The sequence below is a fragment of the Equus caballus genome, chromosome 22 (genome assembly GCF_041296265.1).
Source record: "Equus caballus isolate H_3958 breed thoroughbred chromosome 22, TB-T2T, whole genome shotgun sequence".
In the NCBI taxonomy this organism is placed as follows: Eukaryota; Metazoa; Chordata; class Mammalia; order Perissodactyla; family Equidae; genus Equus; species Equus caballus.
In genome coordinates this window covers 47086146-47110189 of record NC_091705.1, presented here as the reverse complement: position 1 = coordinate 47110189, position 24044 = coordinate 47086146, and the positions used below count along the sequence as shown (strand labels likewise).

Here is a 24044-nt window from a genome sequence, read left to right as displayed (position 1 = left end):
TCAGAGTTGGTGGCCCCCTGTGTCCAGGTCAGTCCTGATTTCTACCTGCTGTCCTTGTGTCCTTCAATCGTCCTTTCACTTTCAAAGGTGCCCTGGGTGGACAGAGACAGGTCACCCTACCCGTGCATCCCACCCCACTGCAGATGGGGCTGCTTGTGCCTACACAGTAAACATCTCTGGGCCTCAGTTTCCTCATCTATAAGATGGGGACAACAATCTTACTACTTGCTTTGTGGCATCAGTGTGAGAAGTACATGAGTTAATGTAGGTAACATGCCCAGCATGGAATAAACACTGCACATGTGCTCACAATTATCATTACTGCTCTTGATGATGATTTCTGACAAGGAAGACCATCATAAGGGTGATGGCCTGCCCACTCGGCCTGGGCCCCTGTGCCCACGTGACAACAGCAGTCTCAGGAGAGAGTTTCACAGGCTCCCTTAACAGTGTCCTTGCCATGCCTAGGACTCAGGCCAGGCCCTCCGAGGGATCTGAGCGTGTACTCACTGCTCATCGTATTCCCTCTACTGCACACCTGCACATCCCTTGACTGCACTTCTGTCTCCTGAGAAGAAGGGCAGAAAGGTCGGCCACACCAGAAGTCGGGAGATTTGGGGTGAGGAAGATCTCATCCGTGCAGCCACATCACCTGACCACGGGTCCCAGGCCAGGAGCTAGCGACCTGTTCCCACAAAGGGGCAGATGGCCAATATTTCAGACTTTGTGGGTCATACAGTCCATGCTGCTTATTCTTCTTAAATTTATTTTTACCAAAACCCTTTAAGTTTAAAAACCATTCTTAGCCCCAGAGGCTTATCAAAACAGGTCCTGGGCCAGGTTTGACCCACAGCTATAGTTTGCCAGCTGAGCCCTGAGCTAAGAAAAGACCCAGATGCAAGCCAAGAGGATCGCCCAGCGGACAAAATCAGTTGTCACAAAGCTCAGAACTATAGTTTTTCAGACCCTCTCTCATGACTGGTTTACTCGACACAGTTGTGACGGTCTCTGCCACCAGCTTACCTGGCCCTGAATGACAGAGAACGTAGATGACAGCCAGCACCGAGGGTGTGCACTCTGCCAGAGATGCAGTAAGGGCACACGACAAGCACCATCTCAGCTGAACTTCACAACCAGGTGTGGCAAGGCTGCCACTGCTGCTTACAAATGTGGACACGGACCCTTGGAAGGGGCAGGCCCTTTGCTGCCATGACTGTCACTGTTGATAATAACAATGACGTCTCCATCATCAACAAAGTGGTCAGAACACTGAACCTCGAAGGCCCAAAGGTCTCCAGCCTCTCGCGGGCACAGCAAAGGCTCCACCCTGACACGCAGCCCTCGCATTCCTCCACCTGCTTCTGCAGCTTAGTGGACTCGCAGGACTTCCCTGGGCTGTGCTCAGAGCTCCGGCTCACAATCATGTTCAATGAAAAGTTACAGTTCCCAAAATAGCCCTGGTGGCAGGGCCGTTGCTAAGAAACGCCGGTTGGGGTAGGGGGGCTGTGGGTGGCTGGTCCCCTGCTCCTCTCACTCAACAGTCGGCCCTCCCTCCTGGCTGTGTGCCATCGGATGCCCTTCTCCTTCCGAGCTGCGGAGGGGAGCACACAGCCAGGAGCCTGTGTTATACACAGAGTGGCCACAGCGCGGGGAAACGTGCACAAACACACACACACGCATGCACACATGTACACACATAGTGAAAGTGCATGCACTCCCACCCTGCAAGCACACACATGCACGCAGACACGCACATGCACACACTGCCCCCAGCATTCCTGCCACACAGACACCAGGCAGACTTCATTTGTCACTGCCCAGTTCCCCTGAGGAAAGAAACCTCGTGTCTCTCAGGTCACTGAACACAGCACAAGGGTAACAACTCTCTCTTCCTGACATCCAATGATGGAGTATGAAATTCCTTCAATTATTTAAGAAAATGCCAAGTGGGCACATCCCAGAAGATGGAGCAAAGTCATTCAGGAGCATAGGCAGCGAATAGCTCAGAGAAATGTGCAGGCTCCTGTCCTCACTCATTGTGTTTGGGCTGGGGACCAGGCGGAGGGGGATGCTGGCCGGCCCTCACTTGGTCACAGACACTTCAGAGGAGGATGGCCAGAGCAGTGAAGATAGAGAGAGGGGGAGGGTCATCTCCCCCCATCTCCATGCAGAACTGGTCCCATCTCATCTGTCTCAATGACAATCAATACAGGCGCATCCTTCCTAGCTTCCAGCAGATTACCAGACTTTCAGGAATGAGAGCAGAGGAGGGGTCAGAGTGGGTCATAAAATGCACGTGTTAATCGTATCATAAAATAACACAACCCCCAGAGAGGGTGGAGGGCAAACAAGTGCCCTGGACACAGGCTCATCTCCCGGGACTTGTGGGCTCTCTCCTGCAGGCCTGGTCCAGGGGCCAGCTCACCTGTCACCCTGCTGACTGCTTTGTGGGCAAACTCCAGGTGACTGACTCCAGGGTGTGTCCATGAACACGTGTGTGCAGGGCAGAGGGCCCTCCCGGGGTTTGTCCTGGGCAACGAAGCTCAAGCGCCAGTTCTGAGGGCTGCTAAGGACTCCGGGCAGCTCTGCAAGGGTCTGTGGCCCGAGCCGTGGTGGCCTCTCTCTGCCCCTTTGTACTGTCATTCATCCACTCAGCCCCCCAGGTGCCAGCTGGGTGCAGTCTTGGCTACAGCGTGGCCACAGGCTCAGCAGGGTGGCCGCCACAAGGGGGCGCTCCTGGCTGCAGAGGCGTCCCGCAGGGTGGGAGCAAGCGGCGGCTGAGGATGATTCCTTATTCCAGACCCAGGAAACGCTCTTCCCTCCCGGGGAAGCCCTGGGAAGGGAGGCAGTGCTGTGTTCCCACTCGGAGCCTCAGTGCTCACTTCAAGCTGGGCTCAGGGCCCCGACAAACCCTGAGCTGGGAGAGAGAGGCTCGACACCCACGGATTCCCATCAACCAGGCAAGAGCCCTCCCCATCCCAGCGCCAGGATGAATTAGGGACCGACAGGGCTGACCTGGAGCTTGACTTCACCCCAATGAGAAAACGCATTTCCTCTGCGAGTGCAGGAGGTATGTACCCCGGGAGCCTGTGGCCACACGTTTTCACGTATCCCGTTATCGCTGTGCATTCACTGGAGGTCAGGCACACAGCAAAGAATTCCAGCGGCACAGGAGCCAATGGGGAAGCACGTCCCGCCCCTCCTCTCCCTGGCCTCAGTCCTTTGCCACAGGACCCCCTCCCCACCCCATTACCTGCTTCCAACCTGCCCCTCCAGCGATGCCCCGGGCAGGCTGGCTGCAGACCCGCCCTGTGGCCGCCCTGGGCTCCCACACCTGCTCAGAGATCTTTGTCACCCAGCCGCTTCCTGGAGAGTCTAACTTTCTCGACTCCATCCAGGTAGGAGAGGAGGGGCAGAGGAGACGCAGGGCTCTATCAGACCCCGGACCTCGCCCTCTCCCTCTTTCTAACCTCCCTGCACCCCACCACCTTCTCTCCGATCCTTTCACGGGGCGCCCTGCTCCCTTCCACCATGGGGCCCTGCACATGCTGCTCCTCAGGGCTGGAAGACGCCCTCGCTCCCTTGGATCTCTCGGCTTCTCGCCCTTGGTGCCCCAAAGTTGGAGGCGGCTAGGAAGGTTTGTAAACTGTGGGTGCCCCGCAGAGTGTTTAATTTACGAGCCCTCCAGGTGATCCTAACATGCAGCAAACTGAGAACCAGCCTGTCCTACTCCTGCCGCCTCTGAATCCCCCTCACACATCACCCCCTGACCAGGTCAGTCCCCCGCTCACATCCTCAGGGTGCTCCGTGCCCTCCTCCACCACGCTCACCTCGGCCATGAGATCACATATCTCTGTGGGATTACCTAAGGCTTGTTCCTCGACCATGAGTTCGGGGTGGATGGCATTCTGCTCACCCGTATCCTCAGCAGCTAACAGACCCGGCACACAGCAGGTGCTGGAGAAAATGTTGTGTGCCAATTATGAGTGCCTTTTCCACTCTGGAGGAAAGACTGATTCAGGCCCCTCTGGCTCCTGGTCCATAATCACTTAGGAGAGAGAGTGTGGTCTAAGGTAGGGTTAGTAATGACATCCTGGGGGCTAAATCCCACCGCCTGTTCTGCTCAGCTAAGAATGGGCTTCACGTCTTTAAATGGTTGAAAAATCAGAAGAAATATCATACTTCACGACACACAAAAACTGTACAAAATTCAAATTTCAATGTCCATAAATAAAGTGTTCTGGAACACAGCCACGCCCACTCCTGTATGTGTTGTCCAGGGCCGTCTGGCCGTGCGACAGCAGACAAGAAGTTGCCACACAGACCATGCGGCCCCCAAAGCCTAGACTATTTCCCATCTGACTCTTTCTGGAAAAGGTTCGCTGACCTGGCCTAGACTAATGCTGCAGGAGGGCTGGTGGGGGGCGAGCCGTCAAACCCGCGGCTGCCAGGGGAGCAGCCCCACCGCAGCACGGCCACACATGCACCCTGTCCACTCGGCCGCTGCCGCACGTTCGTCCCTGGGGCTCTGTCCTCCGTCCATCAGACACAGTCGTTTCATAAAGATCCAGAGTTTAGGAAAAGCAAACCACTTCTCCTGGAACTTTTCCCCTTTAACTATTCAACCATCACTTCATTTTTGACAGGAATCAAATCCACATCTTCACTGACTCTTCATTCAACGATAATATTTTTTTACGATTGATGATAAACAGGTCTTAGACCTGTTTTTTCTTTCCTTTCTCCTTTTCCAAGATCCAGAGTAAGGTCTGTTGGCAACATATTCAAAATGCCAGAGTTTGGAGCTTTTCTGTCCCATCCAAATCAAAATAGTCCAGATTTCTCCAAATCCAAGAGTCAGACCAGAACCTTCAGCATCTGAACACAGGACTGATTCCAAGCTTCCTGTCACATGTGAAGTCTGATTATTAGGATTTTATTAGTATTAAATATGAACTATTAGTAGCATTATACAATGTCCAATGCAGGTTTCCCCTGAAAATAGCATCATCAGAATACTTGACTCTTTGAATCTAAAGAACAGAAATGATGACAAAGGCTTTGGACCATGCTGGGTGTGTGAGCTGCCCGCTGGGCCAGACTCAGAGCATTTTATAAATCTGACTCATTGACCTTATGAGCAACCTCCCGAATTCCTCACACCTGGGCCAAATTACTTAGATACCAGTCGAGTTTTAAGGCCGAAAGGGCAAGACAGGAATCTTCAGTCACCCTCAGGGAACTGGCTCCCGTGGCTGGTTCCTTCAATTGGGAGGCAAGAGTTGGTCCAGCTCCAGAGACTTCTAAGCCACAGTGAGGTTTCTGTGAAACCCCCTCACTAAGCTGTAGGATCTCAGAGAACTGGAAGGCTCACAGGGGTAGCATCAGGATCCTCGTCCTGGGCCTCATGCCTCACACTGTCACCGAGAGGAAGAGGAGGGAACACAAGTCTGAACGGTGTCTGGCCCTCTGGCTGCGTGACCTGGGGCCGCTACCTCCCGGACCCTCACAGTCCTCACCTGCAAACTGGGAAAAACCAGGAGGCCTGTCCCGGGGATGCTGTGAGGGTGAAAGGGATAAGGCGGGTCCAACACCCAGCAGAGCACCAGCATTTCATTGATGCTTAATAAGCGGGAGCCACAGTAGTGGGTGGTAGTGGAAGTAAAAATAATCTGCCCAAACCAAGGATTAAAATGTGAATATGAAAAAGACGAAAGCCATTGCCACCACTTCACGGCACTCAGGACTAACCACTAACTTAATCCACACCCAGCTCAGGCAGGAAGCCATAGACATTCCCCAGGGAAATGACTGCTCTCAGCTCCGAGCCCCGTGAAGAGGTGGCCCTACACCCACTGATGGGTTCTCAGAGGCTCTGAGGGCTGGCCCCAAGGGTCCTGACTCTGGGAAAATTTCCCCAGCCGCGGAGGCCTCCTTTGGGTCCAGCCACTACATCTGGACACCAGACTCCTCTGATTTCCACATGGCCCTGACGAGCTTCCTGGGCCCATGTGAGATGCCCAGGTCTGCATTCCTGGGCCCAACGCCCCAGCTAGGTGGCGGTCCCACTTACCCTGCTCCATCATCTCCAGCAGCCCCTTCTTGATGAGCTCCTCCCGACCTTGCCTGCCGGCCATCTTCTTCTCCAACGCTGCACAACACACAAACATCCACGTGAGTCACGGGCAAGGGCATCGCATGGCCCTGCCTGAGCCTCGGCCAATGCTGGCTTCCAGTTTACAGAAGGGAACAGTGAGGCTGCAGGTGACCGCAGGGTGGGGGGCCTGTCCACAGGGAGGGGCTGTCTGTTCAGGAATCCCAAGCTTTCTCACTAAGAAATCAGCTGGGAAATGTACACAAAGCACAGCTGAGAGGAAGCACATGGAGTAGATTTTTTAAGGCGATAATTTCCATGATTCATCTGAAAAGCAACAGCTCATAGAACACCCTTCTCTGAGCTGGCTCCTACTGCCCATTCCTACCCTCCACCAAATGCTCCTTAATTTACCAGCTCGGGAATGTGTCCTCTCTCTGCCCCCAACACCCTGGGGTGCTTTTCTGCGGTTCCTGTTATCTCTTGCGGAACACACCCTGACGGCTCTTTATGTCCATTCACAGACCAGACTTCTGAGCAACCGTCCCACCAGAGGTTCCTCCAGTAATCCCCACGTTAGTGCTTTCAGAGAACTCACCAGATGAACAGGGAGGTAGGAGGCCAGGCCGCCAACCTCCACCCTCCACCAACCCTAACGTGCCAATTATTCCTTTGGAATAGCCTTCTTGCCTCCCCATCCCAGCCCCCGAGTTCTCCCTGCCTCTGCCTCGCTCCTCGGGGGCCGGGGGGGCGGCAAGGAGAGCTCTCTCTGCTTGACAGTCTCCTCCTTTTCTCTAACTGTCCAGAAAACGATTTGCCTACAGTAGAACCAATTTCCAAATACAAACCTATGTAATCCCGTGGACCCTTTCTTTGAAAGATGCAGACAAAGTGCCAGCTGTTAGCCTGGATCACAAGGGCCTACAGGTCACCCTGTGGTCACCGTCTGCATAAGCTGCATCTGCCTGATGGGGCTGCGGGGGGAACATAACAGCCCGCCCACCTGTCAGTCTAGCAGCAGACAGGCAACAAACAGGTAAGACAATAAAGTGACTTAATTTCTTCAAAATGCTTTCCTGACCAACTACTGTGTGCCAGCCGGGGTACAGCCAAGAGCAAGACAGGCATGGGCTCTGCCTGAGGGCCAGTGTGATGGAGCAGAGGACAGACAGCTACAAACGGGCAATGAGTCCTACAAACAGGAGCACTGGGGCAGGGCTCGGGGGCCAGGCCGGGACGTGGGGGGCTTCCTGAGGGAGTTTACCCTGAGGGCAGAAAGACGAACAGGGAAAACCCCAACAGCTCAGGGCGAAGACATCTCCGGGTGAAGGGCACACAATCTCCTTTCCGCAGTCCAACGTCCAGCCCGACCCCCTGTGCCAGAGTGTGGAGGAGCCTGAGCACCTGAACCCTGGCTCTGGGAGGTCCAGGTAAAGAGGCTGCTGCCCCACCTGAAAACCAGGGATGAGCAGAACCAGGGCAAAGGCGTGAAGAACTGAGGGACCGCGTGCGTCGTCCCACCAGCATGGGCGGTGCTCACAGGGGCCGGCTGAGACTCAGGACGTTGCCTGCACTGACTCTTGAGTCGTCCCAGTGACCTGAAGAGGCAGCTGTGAGGGTCTCCCGTCGCCACTGCAGGGCACAGCCCCCACCACCTGGCCACCCCCAGAGCAGGCGCGGGCTCAGATGAGAGCCATCCTCATGGGGCTGCCCGGTCCTCACCCCGCCCAAACACTGCTGGCTTCATTTTTTTCCCCTTTAAATCATCTTTATTTTTACTTTGTCTCGGCCGAACCAATGATGACTGTGAAATCAGGGGTTTGATAGAATGAAATAAATAACATCCCACACTTAGGGGGTGGGAACAGTTTAAAATGAATAAACAAGATACAGTCCTGTTCCCCAGATTTCTAAATGTTTGACAGAGGGCCCAAAGGTGGGGATGCTATAAGCATTAACCTGGGGACCCTCATTGCCCCTACAGGCTTCCCCCAGCAACCTGATGACCTTACAGGTCACGCACCCACTGTGCTAAGGGGCCTGGGGGACATGCAGTCCTCAGAGTGTGCAGCTCAACCCTCCAATCCCACAGCCCAGAAAACGTCAGGCGCTCCCCCAAGGTCACAGAGGTCATCCTGCTCTGGCCCCCTGAGCCTCCACTGATGCACAGACATGCCTTCCCCAACTCAGTGCTTTCGCACAAGCTGTTCCCACTGCCGACACCTTTTCCTGCTTTTCTCAAGGGGGCCAATCAAGTCTCAGCTCAATGCTGCCTCCTCACCTGGGTCTTCTCAGACCACCCAACCCAAAGTAACGTCCACCACTGCCCACTTCCTCCCAGCACCTGCTCAGCTCCTTTGCAGCCCACCAGAGTCGTGACTGTCTCGCACGCTGTTCCCCTGGTCGTATGTCTGCCGCTCGACTCTCCACTCGCAGCAAGCTCTAAGTGGGCAGGGCCTGGGTCCCCCATCTACTTTGCGCCTGGCACACAGGAGGCACTCAAGATTCATTGAATAACGGTGTTTGTTCTGCTCTGATTCTTGACAAGGAGAATTTGTCAATCAACTTCTTGGGCAGTTAAAAAAGGAATTTTGTAAAACATGTAAAAAAGTGAGTGGAGGACCTGCTGCTGCTGTCACAGCCCCCACATTGGCTGTGTCTCTGCCATCCTCTGAGCCCAGGTGTCTGCGCCTCTTCAAGGCCAGGAAGGAAACAGGCACCCTGGGGACCGCCAGAGGCAACAGCCTGAGACGGGCACTTCCCGGTGGGTCCCCAGGGCCCGGGGCTAAGTCCGTGGGAGCAGCTCCCTCACTGACCATTCTGGGCGCAGCTGACAGGCGCACTGGGCAGCCGGGGCCCGCAGGAGCCGAGAGGCTGTCTCACCCTGAGGTTTGCTCGCCCAGGGAACGAACCTCTCCTTCACCAAGGACACCAGCAACACCTTGTCCCCCAGGAGCCAGATGTGATCTGGCTCTGTGACCTGCTGGCTGCTTGACCCTGGGGTGGCTTCCCCTCTGAGCCAGTTCCCATCCCTGAGATGGGCAGGACCACAGCAAGAGACTGGCTGGCGGGGGGCCCTGAGTCTTCAGTTGGTTGGAAACATGCTCTGTCGCTATTCTGTTACGGGCAGTTGCGGTGCTGTCACCACACACGTCCCCTGTGGTTCGGTCTCATGGCCATAGTTTCCGGGGTGGATTTCGAGGGGGCAGGGGCAACGGTACTACCCGTCACAACCCAACTTCCCACAGAGCTGGGACTGGCAGGGTGTGAGAATGCAGCCAAAGATGAGTGGGGAAGCTTCTGGATCCCTCGGTGGGAGAGCACTGGGACAGGAGCAGCTGGGTAGGAAGCCTCTTCAAAAAGAACTTAGGAGCCAGGCAGCAGCTGGGTCTGGCTTCCAGAAAAGACCCCTCGAGGCATCAAAAGGCCAAACTGAGGCCTTGACCCTCTGAATCACCGGGGGCTCTTAGGGATGGCGGGACCAGAGCCAGCCCCAACCCAGGCCAACTGACCCTGAATCTCTGGGGAGGGGCCCAGCCCCAGGGTTGTCACAGTGAGGTTCTAGGTGCAGGAGGGCTGGGTGCTTGCAGTCAGCAAGTGGGGGATCGTGCATGACAAGCCAGGGGCACGGCTCTGCGCTGACTCAGTCTGCATTTTTAACAAGGACCCTGGTGACTTGTGTGCCCATCAGGGTCTGGATGGTGAATGGGTGTGCCCTGTGGGTTATGGGTGTGCCTTGTGCTGACCCGCCCCCAGCCAGGTAGGACCTGGAAGAGCCAGTGGAAGGAGGTGACCCAGAGGAGGCTGAGCAGCTCCTGCCATCAGAGGCCACAGAGCCTCTCCGGGGTGGGGGGGGGGGGGGGGGGGAGATAACATTGGCCATGGGAAAGCATGGTGACAATGATGCCAGGTCCCCTCCCCTAGGTGCTCACCGGATGTCGTCTGCTTCAGCTTTTCGTTTTTCTTTTTCCTCCATTTCCAGGGTTTGAAGATCCTGCCCAGAGTGGCCAGTTTGCTGTTCCTCCTCACGGGGGGAGTTCGAATCCCTGAGACCAGATATTCAGAGCGTGCTGGGGGAGCTTGGTCCATCTCATCTGCAGGACGAGAACCAAGGGAGGGCGCCAGTGACCACCAGTCCTACAGGGGCCTGAGGTAACTGCCCTCACCCTGAGGGGCCCCCAGGGACTGTCCAGACCCAGGGGCTCAACAAGGTCCTCAGAGCAATGGAGATTCTCTGGGGCTCATTCCAACCGGGGGCGCCCACGGGGGGCACGTGCCAGCTCATGAGTCTATGTGCTCCATGTCCCCTCTGTGGAGACCCCCTCCAGCAACCCTCTCAGCCCACAGGAAGCCACAGCAGTGTGAAGACCTCTTGGTTCCACGATGCAGCCTCTCCACGCCAGAACCTCCACTGCACTGTGCCCTACCTGCCCCGCCCCGGGCTGCTCTGTCCTCATCTTCGTTTCAGCCTCATCGACTTCAGCTACTCAGCTAAGCTGACTTCCTCCAGGAAGCCTCCGCCTTCTCCTGTCCCAGACGAGGCACAGCCCCTTGCCCTTCCTCCTGAAGCGCCTTGTGCAGGCACCGAGGAGCCGCCATGATCCCAGGTCCCGCCCAGCCATCAGCTCTCCACCATGGGCCTCAGCACAGGCCCGCCTGGCTCCTCACCACCAGCTGCAGACTGAGCACGTCCACAAATGGACAAAGGGAAGCAGCACTTCGGATCCCTTCCTTGTTCGGAAAACTAGACCATTTTTGTACACTCTGCAGGACGTGTAATGACGGATGTCTGACGGAGCTCATGGCACCATTGTTTGTCACACAAGAGACTGGTAGCAACCTACCCTCCCATCGATGGGGCAGCAGTTAAGTCATTGTCCTTCCCCTCAATGACCCAGGGACGGACGCAGAAAAGAAGAAAGCAGATCTGTGTGTGCAGACAGGAAACCCAGCCAAGATAAACTGCTAGGGCAAAAAAAGTCAGCATGCAAAATCACACAGCATATGCCACCAGTGTGCAAAAGGGGACGGAATCCGTGCACGTGCCGGTACATGCAGAGAAGATGTCTGCGGGGGCTCCCAAGAAATGCGGAGCACTGGCTGCTGGGGGGCCTGGGAGAGAGGGAGACACAGGCTTCACCACAGGCCACTTTATAGTATATGATGTGTATCATTTTTCAGAAATGAGAGTCATTAGAATGGAAAGCAAAATGCAATGAACAAAATGGTGAAGCTGGAGAACCGTGTGGAACAGCAGTGCCATGTCCAGCAGCTCACCAGCCCCTGTCTGACGGGCACAGCTCAGATCAAAGCTCCCACCATCATGGTGGCAGGACTGAGAAAAACTGCCCGAGTTGCCCCATACCCCTCCTGGGACAGAGAAGGGACACTGCTTCCAGCAGTGACAAGGACCTGAGTCCCCTACGGGCTCTCTGCTTTAACCTCCCAGTGTCACGTGGGTGGAAGTTTGCAGACCCGCCAGTGTTCCCCAACACAGCTGCTGGCACGTGAGCCCAGACCTCAGCCAGGACATCCTGCACACAGACAGAGATGCACACACTGCCCAGCCCGAGGCCTCCTCACAGCCAGCACACATTCAATTCCACAGCCGGTACGTTAATTTGCCTCGCTGCTGCCTATGAGAAGGGGCTGGGAGCCTGAATTTATATAAAGCCAGAGGCTCCAGGGAGACCTGAAGATGTGGGAGGGGGAGGCTGTGGAGCGAGCAGGCAGCAGGAGGCTTCACAGAGGAAAAAGGCCACCTGCAGTCAGAGGGGCCGGGCCCAGCGACAGGCCAGGCACCGTCAGACCTAGCGGAGGGTCTCCAGCTCCCACCTGTCCCACTTGAGGTGTCCCTGTGCCACCTACTGCCCTACTGAGGCTGGTTGTGGCCTCTCCTGAATCCGGGCCCTGCAGAGTTCAGCCTGGATAAGAGCTCGGCGGTGTCTGAACACCCAGTGTCCCAAGGACAGGCGCCCCAGTGATGGGCAGCCCTGGCTCGCAGCCTCAGCAGCAACTCCCCAAGGTCTCACGTCCAAAGGACTGCACCCGTCAGTAGTCCAGGGCCGTGGGCAAGCCCCTCAGCCCCTCAGCTCCACATCTGCAAAATAAAGGTAATAATCATCCCTGATACCTACGGTTGACAGCAAGATTCAGGGTGGCCACTGGGTGGCCGTGAAGTCTGGTAACAGATAAACAGACATGACACACGGTTGATTGACAGTATGTTACTGTCATGTAAAACAATATTATCTATGTTTCTAGAGATCATGGCCACTCTGATTAACGTACCATGCTAGCACTGGTGGCTTCTGCTAGGAATTTTTAAAATTTTTTACTGAAGTATAGTTGACATACAATATTATATTAGTTTTAGGTGTACAACATGGTGATTCAACACTTATATACATTATGAAATGATCACAAGTCTAGTTACCATCTGTCACCATACAAAGTTGTTACAATATTACTGACTGTGTTCCCTATGCCGTACATCACTTCACCGTGACTTAGTTACTTTATAACCGCAAGTTTGTACCTCTAACCCCCTTCACCTATTTCACCCAGCTCCCTACACCTCTCCCCTCTGGTTTGGTATAAATTTTCATGAGAAAAATTTATATAAGAATACAATAATTATGATGCACTGAAGGTTAGCCACTGCTTGCTCTGGGCCAGGGACTGTCCTGAGGTATTATCTTATTTTACCCTCACAGTCAGTCTATGAGTAGAGACTGTTATTATATCCATTTTACTGATGAGCAAACTGAGGCTCGGAACAGTGTGCCATTTTGTTGACTGACACAGGTGAGGAAATGCTAGAGGTGGGGCATGACCTCAAGGAGCCTGACTCCAGAGACCCTTCTCAAATCTCTAAGCTGCTTCTAGGGTGACCATATAAATTTATCACCCAGAGCAGGACACAAATGGATGGGACACCAAGACAAGAGGCATAAACCAGGACCCCCCCCCCCCACCCCGTCCCAGCCAACCACTCTCTCCCTCTCTAGCCATTATTAATTGAGTGTTAACTGTGTACTGGAGGCTGTGTCCACAGGCGGTCCATAAAGCAGCTCTGCACAAAAGGATGAGGCCACAGTGTCTTGTCAGAGAATTTCTCCCTGCGGGCTCAGCAAACCAAAGGCACCAAAGGCAGTGACATCCTCTGCCCTGTTTTCAGCTATAACTCTAGCATGCAGAGCCCAGCACCCAGTAGGAGCCCAGAAAATTCAGGTGTGGAAAGGATCAAGCCAGGGAAAGCAAAGAGCACCAGTCAGGGATCCCTCCCGCCACAGCTCCCCAGCTCCATGTTCCAGGCGTGCAGGATGCAAACAGTCCTTCTCTTCCCAGAGGCAGTTTATTCCATGTTATTATCCTCTCCTTTCCTTCCTCCGCCCACAAACACCAGATGGGAGTGGAACTGCCAGTGCCACGTGGCCCCAGGAAAGCTGTCTGTCCTGGAGGCATTTTTGGCACAACAGGAAAAGAACTGGCCAGGTCCCCCCAAGCCTCTGGGCTTGTTTGAAGATGAAGAGGAAGAGTCCCAGAGAGGAGCACGGGGACGATGGAGCATTGTCACTGCTTTGCTTCTGCCTCGCCTCATTCCACAAAGGATGGGTGGCAGTTACCAGAACACCCACACTCAACAAGATAAAATGAGCATCTGAGGAAACCAGAGGAAAGGGGAGTCTAGACCAGACCACAGCATCAAGGGATTCGAGACACCTCGTGGGTGTCAGGGGAGGGCACACAGCTTCCTGTGGCTCGGAGCTTCCTAGCAGCCAAAGCAAAAAGGAGCAGCACATAGAATAAACTACAATCAGACCCCAAATCCCACTCTATCTACCACCTGCATCGCTGAGACCCTGGTCCAGGCTGCCAGCATCTCTACCCCAGATGCCCACACAGACCTTCTAATTGGTCTCCCCGTGATCCCTTACAAACAGAACACTAGATCATATAACTTTCCTGATCACCTACACCCCACCCCTACCCCCAGTGGCTTCTCTTCTCATTTAGGACAAAATGCAAATTAATCACCAAGCCTGTACAGCTCTCCAAGATCTGCTCTGGCTCCCCTACCCACCTCATCTCTGCCCATTTGATCATCATTATTGTGCATTAACACTTAGGGCATGTTATGGAAACCAGGATGGCGTAGTTGTTAAGAACACAGGTGCTGGAACCAGGCATCCGGGTCCACAGCCTGGCTCTGCGACTCACTAACAGAGGTCAAGCGTTGATGGCATCCTCCTCCTCCCTGCACCCCCACCCTTGCTATGGCCTCGCTGGGGTCAGACTTCCCAAATCCTTGCCTAAGGGCTGACCATGTGTCTTGCTGGAACCAGGGAAGGTGGGGAGAAGGGGTAGTGCGTCCCCTCCTCAGCATCCCTCTCCTCCCCGCGCTCCTCCTCCTCACCACCAGCACTACGTTAACTCCCTGACTCCCTGCTCCCCCAACCCCACCTCTGCCCCTAGTGGCTGCAGCAGGGACTGGGGTTCCCACCCCACGTCTGACACACGTGTCCTCACAGCACAGCCTGGGGCATGGGCCAGGCACTTTGGCCGCTGAACAGACTGCAGACCTCTCTCCCCTTGAGAATTCATTCATTCATTCATTCACTCATTCAACAAATATATACTGACACCAGCGATGTGCCAGGATTTGCACCAGGCCTGGAACGTACAGAGATGAACAGAAAGAATCCCTGCCTTCATGGGGCTTCTAGTCGCCTGTGGGAGACAGACAACAGATAAAGATATTAAGAAATCGTGCCCACTCATCCCCTGTGAGACTGCACCCCATCATTCCCAGCTGCCTTCCTCTCCTTACTTCTCCTCGTTGCATTCATCACCTAGTGTGCGTACGTCTGCACGTGTGTACACGCACACACACGCACATGTACGCACAATTATTTGTCTGCCTGGGGTTGTCTCCAGTCCTCACCCCAGCCCCAATTTGAGGGCAGGGTCTTTGATGTTTGGTTTACAGCTGAGTCCCTGGTGCCCAGAGCAGGGTGCCCACATGCGAGGGAGGAGCCCACATGCTGAACGAGATCTTTACAGACGTGAGGATGAGGATGGATGGCTCCCAGGGTCTGCTCAGCAAGCCTGGGGACAGGGGCCAACGTAAACAGACGTTTAGGAGAGGTCGCTCTGAGCAGGGCTGAGGGAGCAGAAGTCTGAGTGTGAATGGGAGCCGGCCATGTGGACAGGGGGCTGGGCCAGGGAAGAGGGTTCCAGACGGAGGAGGAGCAAGGTCAAGGGCTTGGAGGAAGAACACAGCAGGTGAGAGCCGTGGATGCGGCCGGGGAGGTGGGCAGGGGCTTGAACTTCATTCGAAATCCAGCAGGGTACCATTGTGGGATCTGCAGCTCAAAAGATCTGATTTGTTCATTTACCAAATGACCAGAACAGACACCTTAGTCTGAGCGACTCCTTGGGGCCTGCAAAGACCCCCCAGCCCAGAGGTCTGCAGCCCACGACTCCAGTGCCCCCTTGGAAGGAAGTGCCCTGTCCCCCTCTGCCATCCCCCAGTTGGCTCAGGCCCAGGGCTAGGCTGGGTGAGGGTGTGACTTGCAACCCAAGAACACAAACTTCAGAAGAGAAGTTGCTCCATTCAGAGAAGGAATTGCTTATAAACCACCTCAAGGGCAGAGACGGCATGAACGTGTCACTGACTGTGTGTGCGGGGGCCCAAGGGAGCAAGAGTTGGGGGTGAGTCCTCCCGGGTACGGCGTGGCCCACATACTCGAGGGTGGGTGGGAATGTGGGTGTGTGTGTACGTAGGAGAGTGGGTGTGTGCGTATGGTGATATGTGTGCACCTGCATGGATAGGCATGTACATACATGGATGGGCAAGCATGTAGGAGAGTGGGTGTGTGCATATGGTGATACGTGTGCACCTGCATGGGCTGGCGTGTGCATACATAGGTGAGTGTGGATGCACTGTACGCATGTGTTCATGGAGTGAAGCGAGGACCGGGCACACCTGCCGGCTTCCCTCTGTCCCCAGCCCATGAATACTCAGTGTCTCTCTGGAGTTGCTGAGGAAACTCCTTCTCACGTTGGGAGCATTCGGAAGTGCAAACACATTAGCAGGTCTCCAGCCTCTGAATAACACAGGGTGCTAAGTTCCAGGGGCACCTTTGCTGCCTGTGAGGCATTAGCAGTTAATTAGTGAAAAATGTTTCCCCACATCTGCCTAGGGAAATACAACATGCAGCTACAGGGCAGGAGGGAGGCCGCCAGAGGTTCCCAAAGGATGGATGAGGCAGACACCTGCTGCCATCAGACACCTGGAGCTCCAAGTCTAGGCTCCAGCCACCTCCTGTCTCTGGTCCCTTAGGCCACTCCACCCCTCTCCAAGTCCCCTCTCAGGCTCAGGACAGTCAGTGCACTTGTCCCCCAGTACCCAACCCCACCCACCTTCCCCATCACTCAAACCTACAAGTCAGGCACTGTCCTAGGACAAGGCAGTAAGGGATACCAACACTGTGGCTGAGCTCACCGAGCTTATGGGCTAATCTCCATGCCTGGTGCAGGGCCAAACCCTTTACTCATAATAGCCCCGATCACTCTCAGATATCACCCTGGGATGTACTACTGTTTATTGCTGTCATCTGTCTTTCCCAGTGGGACAAACATACGCTCCATGAGAACAGGAACTGTGGCCGTCTTGTTCATCACACGTCCCTGGCACCTTTTCTGGTGCCTGGCACCCAGGAGATGCTCAAATAAACACCTGCTCAACCTGTGAATCTGGGATTCAGCACTGCCGGTGCTGGAGCCAGGATCTGGCCCCCATCCATCTGACTCCAAAGTCCACCCCTCTTAGTGATATCAGGCATTGCTGCTTCCTTGTCTTCTGGCCACTGACCTGTCCCTGTCTCCTTCCACTTCACCAGGACACTTTTCCCCCAAAACACAGGAAGGAAAGGCCCACCTCACCGGGGGAGTGAGGTCAGGCACCAGGTACCGCATGCTGAGTGGCTGCCCTCATAGGGAAGACAGGCACCATCTGTATCAGACAATACTGGAACAAGACTTTGTTTGCTTCATTCATTCATTCATTCATTTATTCACAAACTCATTCATCAAGCATCAGCTGAGGCCGGCTGTGTGCCAGGGCTGCTCTGAGTTTGAGACAGAGCAGTAAACACGATCAACATGCTGTCTCGCTCTGCATGAAGCTCACCTGCTTACAGAGAGGAAGAAAACAAACAAGGAGACAGTGAGATAACTCTAGAATGTGACATGAGCTACGAAAGAGGCAAACAAGAAGTCAGAATGTGGACCAAAAGAGAGTGGCCTCGACTTCTTCAGTGAGTCCTTCCCTGCCCAAAAGAACCTGTCTGGCAATCCTTAGAGACCATCTTCTGTGAAAAGGCACTGTGCCAGGCCTGGGGCAGAATGAAGAGGTGTGGAGACGGCCCTGCCCTGGTGGGCTCACTGACTGCCGAGAAAACCAAAGAGCATGGATCCCAGGAGGAACCCAGACAGAAGACCACAGCTGCAGAGGATGCAATTCTTCCTGCCTTGGGGTGGGAAACTCTGGGAAGCTGGTGGGGGCACAGGACATTTGAGTTGGGCCTTGGAGGTTGAGTAGGAGTTGAATAAAAGGTACAAATCCACAAAAGCATGACAGTACATGGTGTGGGGGGGATGGGGAACAATGCAGGGAAGCAAGATCTGACGTTCCCAATCTCTGACATTCAGAAGCCCAGTAAAATTGCCACATATAAAATTGGGATCCACACAGAGATGCCAACTTTCTGTGGTGCCAACTAATGACTACCACATGCACACAAATACACATACACAAAACTATCATCACCAGTGACTATAAATAATTAGAAAGAATATAATCTCAAAGTAAGAAAATAACCTTTTAATTAAATACATATTGATAAATGAAAAAATAACAGTGCTGTGTTATCCTTAGTACTCCTAACTAGTTGGCATGGGTCTGTGTACTTGAATCTAAAAACTCTGGGGCTAGAACTCACGGTTTCTGGATCAGAGGGGATGGAGGGGAGGCTAGGGCCTGGCCAAGAAGAGCTGTGAGTGGCCATGACAGGAGCCGTGAGGGCATGGGAATCACTGAGGGACCTGGCATGAGACAAGCACTGTGGAAAGACCACATAGAATGTGGATGGCAGATGGCAGACCAGAGGCAGGGGGCGCAGGGTGCAAGGCTGGAGGCAGGGAGCCCACTGCAAGGGGAAGGCAAGGGCGATGAGGCCAGCAGGGAAAGGAGGGAGGAATCATCAGAGCTGGATGAGAAACCAGTGTGGGGCATTAACATATGGAAGAGTCAAGAAAACCAAGGTTTGTTTTGTTGTCCTTGTCATCAGCAACAGCAGCATCATATTGAGCACCTGCTGTATGACTAACTCCATTCTAAGCATTTAACATCAATTAGCTCGTTCCATTCCCATCCAGACCCTGAAGGCAGGTCACTATTTTCATCACCCACATTACAAGTTGGAAAATGGAGGCACAGAGATGTGAAATATTTTCCCAGGTCACACAGCTAAAGTGACAGAGCGGCCTTGGAAGTCAGGGCATCTGCTCCAAAAGCCCTCATCCTAACCCCTGGGTTAGACCCCGCAGAGCAGATGATAACAGCGCTGTTATCCAGAGTACGGGAGGAGGGAAGAGAAACGGGGGTAGGGCAGGGATGATAATTAAAGCCGCATATACTAAAATCATGGGAGTTAGGGTCAAAAGACCAATGGCTTGTGTCCAGGCTGCAAGAGATGTGGCTCGATGGCCATCTACAAAGAAAGTGCTGGATGTTTATAGACCCATCACCAGGACGGGCCCGAGTCTCCAAAACCAATTCAAAATGGATTTCACGTCTCCTAGATGTAAAAGTATCCTTGATTTGACCTTCACTCCTCCTGGAAAATTTCTGAGTAACAACTGAAGAGTGGGGTATTTTCGGAGCACTGATCAAGAGAAGCAGAACCAGGACCACACTTCCAGGAAGGAGCGAAGTGGCTCACGTGATCCCGCTGCTCAGAATGGAGGAAGGAACGGGTCACGGGGTGGAGTGGGGGCAGGGAGGGATGCAGGAAGATGAGGAGTTTATTCAAAACGGGGGGAAAACTCCTACAGGGCTATGGCTTTATTCCCAGAAACTCCGCAGACTTTTTCCTTCAGCCCTGCGAGCGTATCCATCTGAGCCTGTGACCCACTACAGCCCTCTGTGGTGGAAACACTGCAGCCTTTCCAGCTTGGACGAAACAGGGACCCCAACAGAGGCTCTCCCTCCTCCAGAGCCCAGCACAGAACTAGACACATGCAGTGAATGAACGAAGGAGTGAAGAAATGAATGAATGAAAGACACTAATCCTGTAGTAGGATCCAAATCAGGTCAATGGTTATTAACAACGACCAGGCACCATCTCTCTGCCCCTTGGCTGGAGCTCATCGCAATTCCTAAGCAAGTTCCAGGCCTCATGCTGGGCCATCGTTTCTCCCGGCTGCCACCTAAGCCACCCTTAACGCAGAGGGCATCTCCCTTCTCTCCCTTGCTCATTAGTCGGAGGTGCTGAGAAACAGAAAAGGAAGAATAGGAGTCTAGCTGAGCTTTGTCGTGAATGATGGGCCCCTGGGATATTGTGAATTGAATGAATGCTTAATCATAGGAGAAAATATTTTTGAATGCTCAAGGAGAGGCCATCAAATTCTTTTGGGTGTTTATTCCAAGCAAACAACCCCAGGAGGCAGGGACTACATTTTCAGCTCCATCTTATATTTAGGAAGTGGAGGCTTTGGGGGGAGGCCATGTGTGAAGTCACACAGCTAGTAAGTGGCAGGTCTAGCATTCGCAGCCAGGCTCTCTGACAAAGTTCGTCATCTGGGCAGACACCAATGTTTCCCATAGCGTGTTCCATGGCCCCCTAGCATGGGAGATGCTTTGTGGATGAAGACAGTTGGGAAAACACTGTCTATACTAAAAGGCTTCCTTGAAGAGCCCTACCACATATTATCATAGTAAAGGCTCTGAGAAGTCCTGCAGGAAACAACCGTATTCAGCTGCTTAGCAGCTTTTCCAGAACAGATGGATCGGGCAATCCATATCTACACCTTGCTGCCCAGGCAGCAACAACCACACAAAAGCTGTCAAATGGAGTTTGAGCAATAAACCTGAGATGAAGCAGTATGAATGTACCCCTGCTTAGTAGTGTTAATGACAATTTATTTTGGGAACATAAAAGTCTTTTCTTCAATATCTGTATTCCAGAGATAATAGGGTTCTCTAAGACTTTAGCAGAAGTTGGGTCTCAAAATTTCTCAAGCCTCTGAACTTTTTCCAGCTATCCAAGGGCACCCTACACAGCAACGATGCTGAAATTAAGACTAGATAAACAGACGTCATTTATGCCTCTGACACCAGTGGAAAAATCAAGACATTATTAAAGTGGCTTCTTTTTCCTCTTGTGTATTGTGAAAAAGACAGCACATAAAAAAAGCCAGCCCATCTGTTTCGTATCAACCCCATCATTCTGCCAATGGTCGCCGGTGCCTGCCAGACATAGGGCCAGTTCCTCAAATGGAATCAGCTGAAGCCTGATCTAAGTGGATCTAAAAATGCTGCCCGGCATTTGGAACCAGGAGTTAAAACATGAAGATGATGGGGCAGAGAGGGAGAAAGGTGGAATGTGAAAAACTGGCTCAGTCATCGTCATCACTGTCCTGGGTGTTACCGAGCTTAGCAGCACGCTCTGCAATGTGCACACAAGCAAACGCACACAAATTCTTTTGCAAGAATCCCAAAGAGTTTGAAAAGACTAAAAGCTGCTCTTAGAGACATCCTCCTAAAGGTCCTATTTGTCAGAGACGATAAAAAGAAGCATTTCTGAGAGAAGATAAACGGTAAAGTAACAGCTCAGGAGACTGGCGTTGTAGTACGAATTTGGACAAATAATATCGCCCAGCATCTTCAGAGTCTGAGTTCCAACCCTGACTTTCTAAACCCACGGTGTAAAGTGAGGTTCTTATACAATTCCAGTCAAAGCTGAAGGATAAATGTTAATTTTTAAAATATGCATACTTTAGCATTTTTCAGAGGAATTAAACACATTTTAAATGCTGGGAAGATTCTGAGCCAACAGATTTGTATTTTGAAAATGTGTCCCACACTCATTTTGCTCAGGTCAGACACAGGCAAATGGTTTCCTGAAATGGGCCAGATAGTAAATATCTTTGGCTTCACGGGCCATGCAATCTCTGCGCATCTACTCAACTCCGTGGCTGCAGGAAGGCAGCAGTGGATGACATGTAAATTAATACATGTGGCTATGTTTTAATAAAACTTTATTTACAAAAAGCAGTGGCAGGCAGACTTGGTCCATGGGCTGTCATTTGCCAATTCCTGCCTTAACTGGTCCTTGTGGAAATGTCTTCAGGGAAAAGGCACTACAGGACACTCTCAGGAGAAAGAGGAAGAGAAGGAAGGGTCTTGATCCAGAGCCCTTACCTCTGCCCTGCCTCCAACCCCAGGGGTCCAGGCAAGCATCATGCCCCCCACCGAACTCTGCAGCCTTCCCCCTAGTTTCCAGCATCCGCTAATCCTCCCCTGCTAATAAGCAAACAGAGCCTTGCATCACAGCCGTGCTTAACATCATAGTGGCTCCTAGGATGAAATACAAAAGCCCATCTGTGACCCCAGAGTCCTGGCCTCCGCTTTCTTAAGCTTATCTCATGCCACGCCATGCCTCTCCCTACTCTCCAACTGTTATCTGTCTCTTTTCCGAACCTCACTCAAGCTCTCTCCCACCACAGGGCCACCTCCCATGCCAATCCCTCTGGAGGCAACACTTTTCCCTGAAGACTCCTACTCATCCCTCATAGTCCCATTCTCCACACACCACCTATTAGGTTTCCCAGTTCTTTTTTCCACCATAGCCTTCAGCACAATGTATAAATAGCTATTCATTCTCGTGTTCATTAGTTTAATGTCCATCTTGGCTATGTGACCATCAAATCAGAGATCAAACGTGTCCTGTGTAACTGCCTCCACAGGCCCTAAAAGGGAGCCCAGCAGGGTACCAGCAAGGGCCCAGCAAGTATTTGAGAACCAAAAGGAAAGGAGCCGCCGATTCTCCTGCTTGAGTTCACAGCCCCCACCTACGGGGAGCTGGTCCAGGCTCAGCCGGAGCTTACGATCCCAGCAAGACAGGGCACGGTTCTCAGGGTTGACCGAGTCGGGCTCCTTCCTGAATCTCCTGGGTTTTTCCACCACATGACATTTTTGCCTGGCTCTGCCTCCTTCTGGTACCTCAGGGGCATCGGCAGCAGCTCACTGAGAACTTTCACCCCAGAGCAAAGGATGTTATGCTTGAAGACCTGCAAGTGTCTGTGCTCTTGACATCGTGGCCACTTGCTTTACCACAGGCCTTGTCCTGCCCCGGGCTCCTCTGGTGACTGTCACGGAAGCAACAGAACAAGATAGAGATAGCCCAACAGCCAGCAAATCCGTATAGTGCGTGCTTTCTGGAACAATCAACAGTGGGTGACAGGGGCTAGTCCTGGGAAGACGCTCCCACAGATGACACCCGTGTGCTCAGAGCGTCGGTAAAGACCTCCCACTGCTGTTGGGAAACAGCGCCCTTGGGACCCCCAGGGAGGGCCAACCCCAGTTGGTGGGTGCATGGCTAACTCCCCCAGCCCAGCCATCATCCTCCGTCATTCTGGGGCCCAGGGGGCCATGCTGGGGAGGCAGCCAGCTCTGTCCACTCCCCACTGGACTGAACGACTCACCCTTCAGTCCACCCTCCTGAGCATCTACTCCATGCCTGAGACCTGGCCCCCGCCCTCCCAGTCCCAGGGTCTGGGGGTGGGGGTGTGGTGACAGTCAGCTGAGTGGACACTTAGGACACAGTGACTTTACTCCTTCCCCCCTCCCCTGCCCATCCACCCCGGCCCTGGTCACCTGGTCAATGTGCAAACCTTGTAATCACCCTAAAATTACAAACCTGTTAGGGACCCCACATCTCAAAGCCATGGGAATCATAAATAGGGCTCAGATGATTGCCACGGGGAGGCACTGCGTTAGCTGACAATGAAAAGCATTCTCCTCCTCATGTCAGAGCACACGAGAAATTGTGCGAATTCTGGATTCGGTGGCAGCCCTGTTCTTCCAGGCACCTCCAGGAGGCCCCGGGCAGGACACTGGATGTGTGCTGACCCCACAGCTGGCACCACCAGGTGCTCCTGGGTCCCTGCATCCTTTCACCGTGTCTGTGGTCCCTGCCGGCTTCCGTGTGAGAGAGAAGGCGGGGCTGGGGGTCACGAGGCTGGCTGGCCTGAGCCGAGGGCCGACTGGCGCAAGTGAAGCCCAGCCCCCAGCCTCCCTTGGGGACAAAATGGAGGAGCTGCTCCGAATGCAGAGTCCCCTGCGGGGTCCGGCTGCAGCTGCCCTCCGCACCACCCTCTGCTGGCGTCCTCCCCTGCCCTGTGTGGCTCCCCCCATTTTTACCACTCTCTTCTGGGAGCACTTTTTTATGAGTTACCTGCCCTCAAACCCTTATCCCCGGGTCACCCTGCAAAAACCACAAACTAAGACAACCCTACTCTGTGCGAGGCGCTGGGGTGACGGTGACAAGCAAAACTATACATGGGGCCTGCCATCCCTGGGCCTACATCTCCCCTGGGCTAAGAGCCTCCCTGGGCCCATGGTCTCCCTGGGCTAATGACCTCCCCGGGGCCATGGCCTCTCCAGGCTCATGACCCCCCGGGCTAACAGCCTCCCTGGGCCCATGGTCTCCCCGGGCTAATGACCTCCCCGGGGCCATGGCCTCTCCAGGCTCATGACCCCCCGGGCTAACAGCCTCCCTGGGCCCATGGTCTCCCCGGGCTAACGGCCTCCCCAGGGCCATGGCCTCTCCAGGCTCACGGCCCCCCCGGGCTAACAGCCTCCCTGGGCCCATGGTCTCCC

General features: G+C 53.8%; 1 protein-coding gene across 3 annotated transcripts in view; it reads right to left on the bottom strand.

Annotated features, from left to right (window-relative positions):
• The window catches only part of PHACTR3 (phosphatase and actin regulator 3), a 244159-nt gene that overhangs the window by 94906 nt on the left and 125209 nt on the right, over positions 1-24044 (bottom strand). For all 3 annotated transcript variants that reach the window (XM_023626836.2, XM_005604830.4, XM_070247447.1), the window contains exons 2-3: positions 10027-10188; positions 6074-6151 (exon numbers count right to left, since the gene is read on the bottom strand). In XM_023626836.2, the coding sequence (XP_023482604.1) occupies positions 6074-6151; positions 10027-10188 (240 nt within the window). The remainder of the gene's footprint in view (positions 1-6073; positions 6152-10026; positions 10189-24044) is intronic.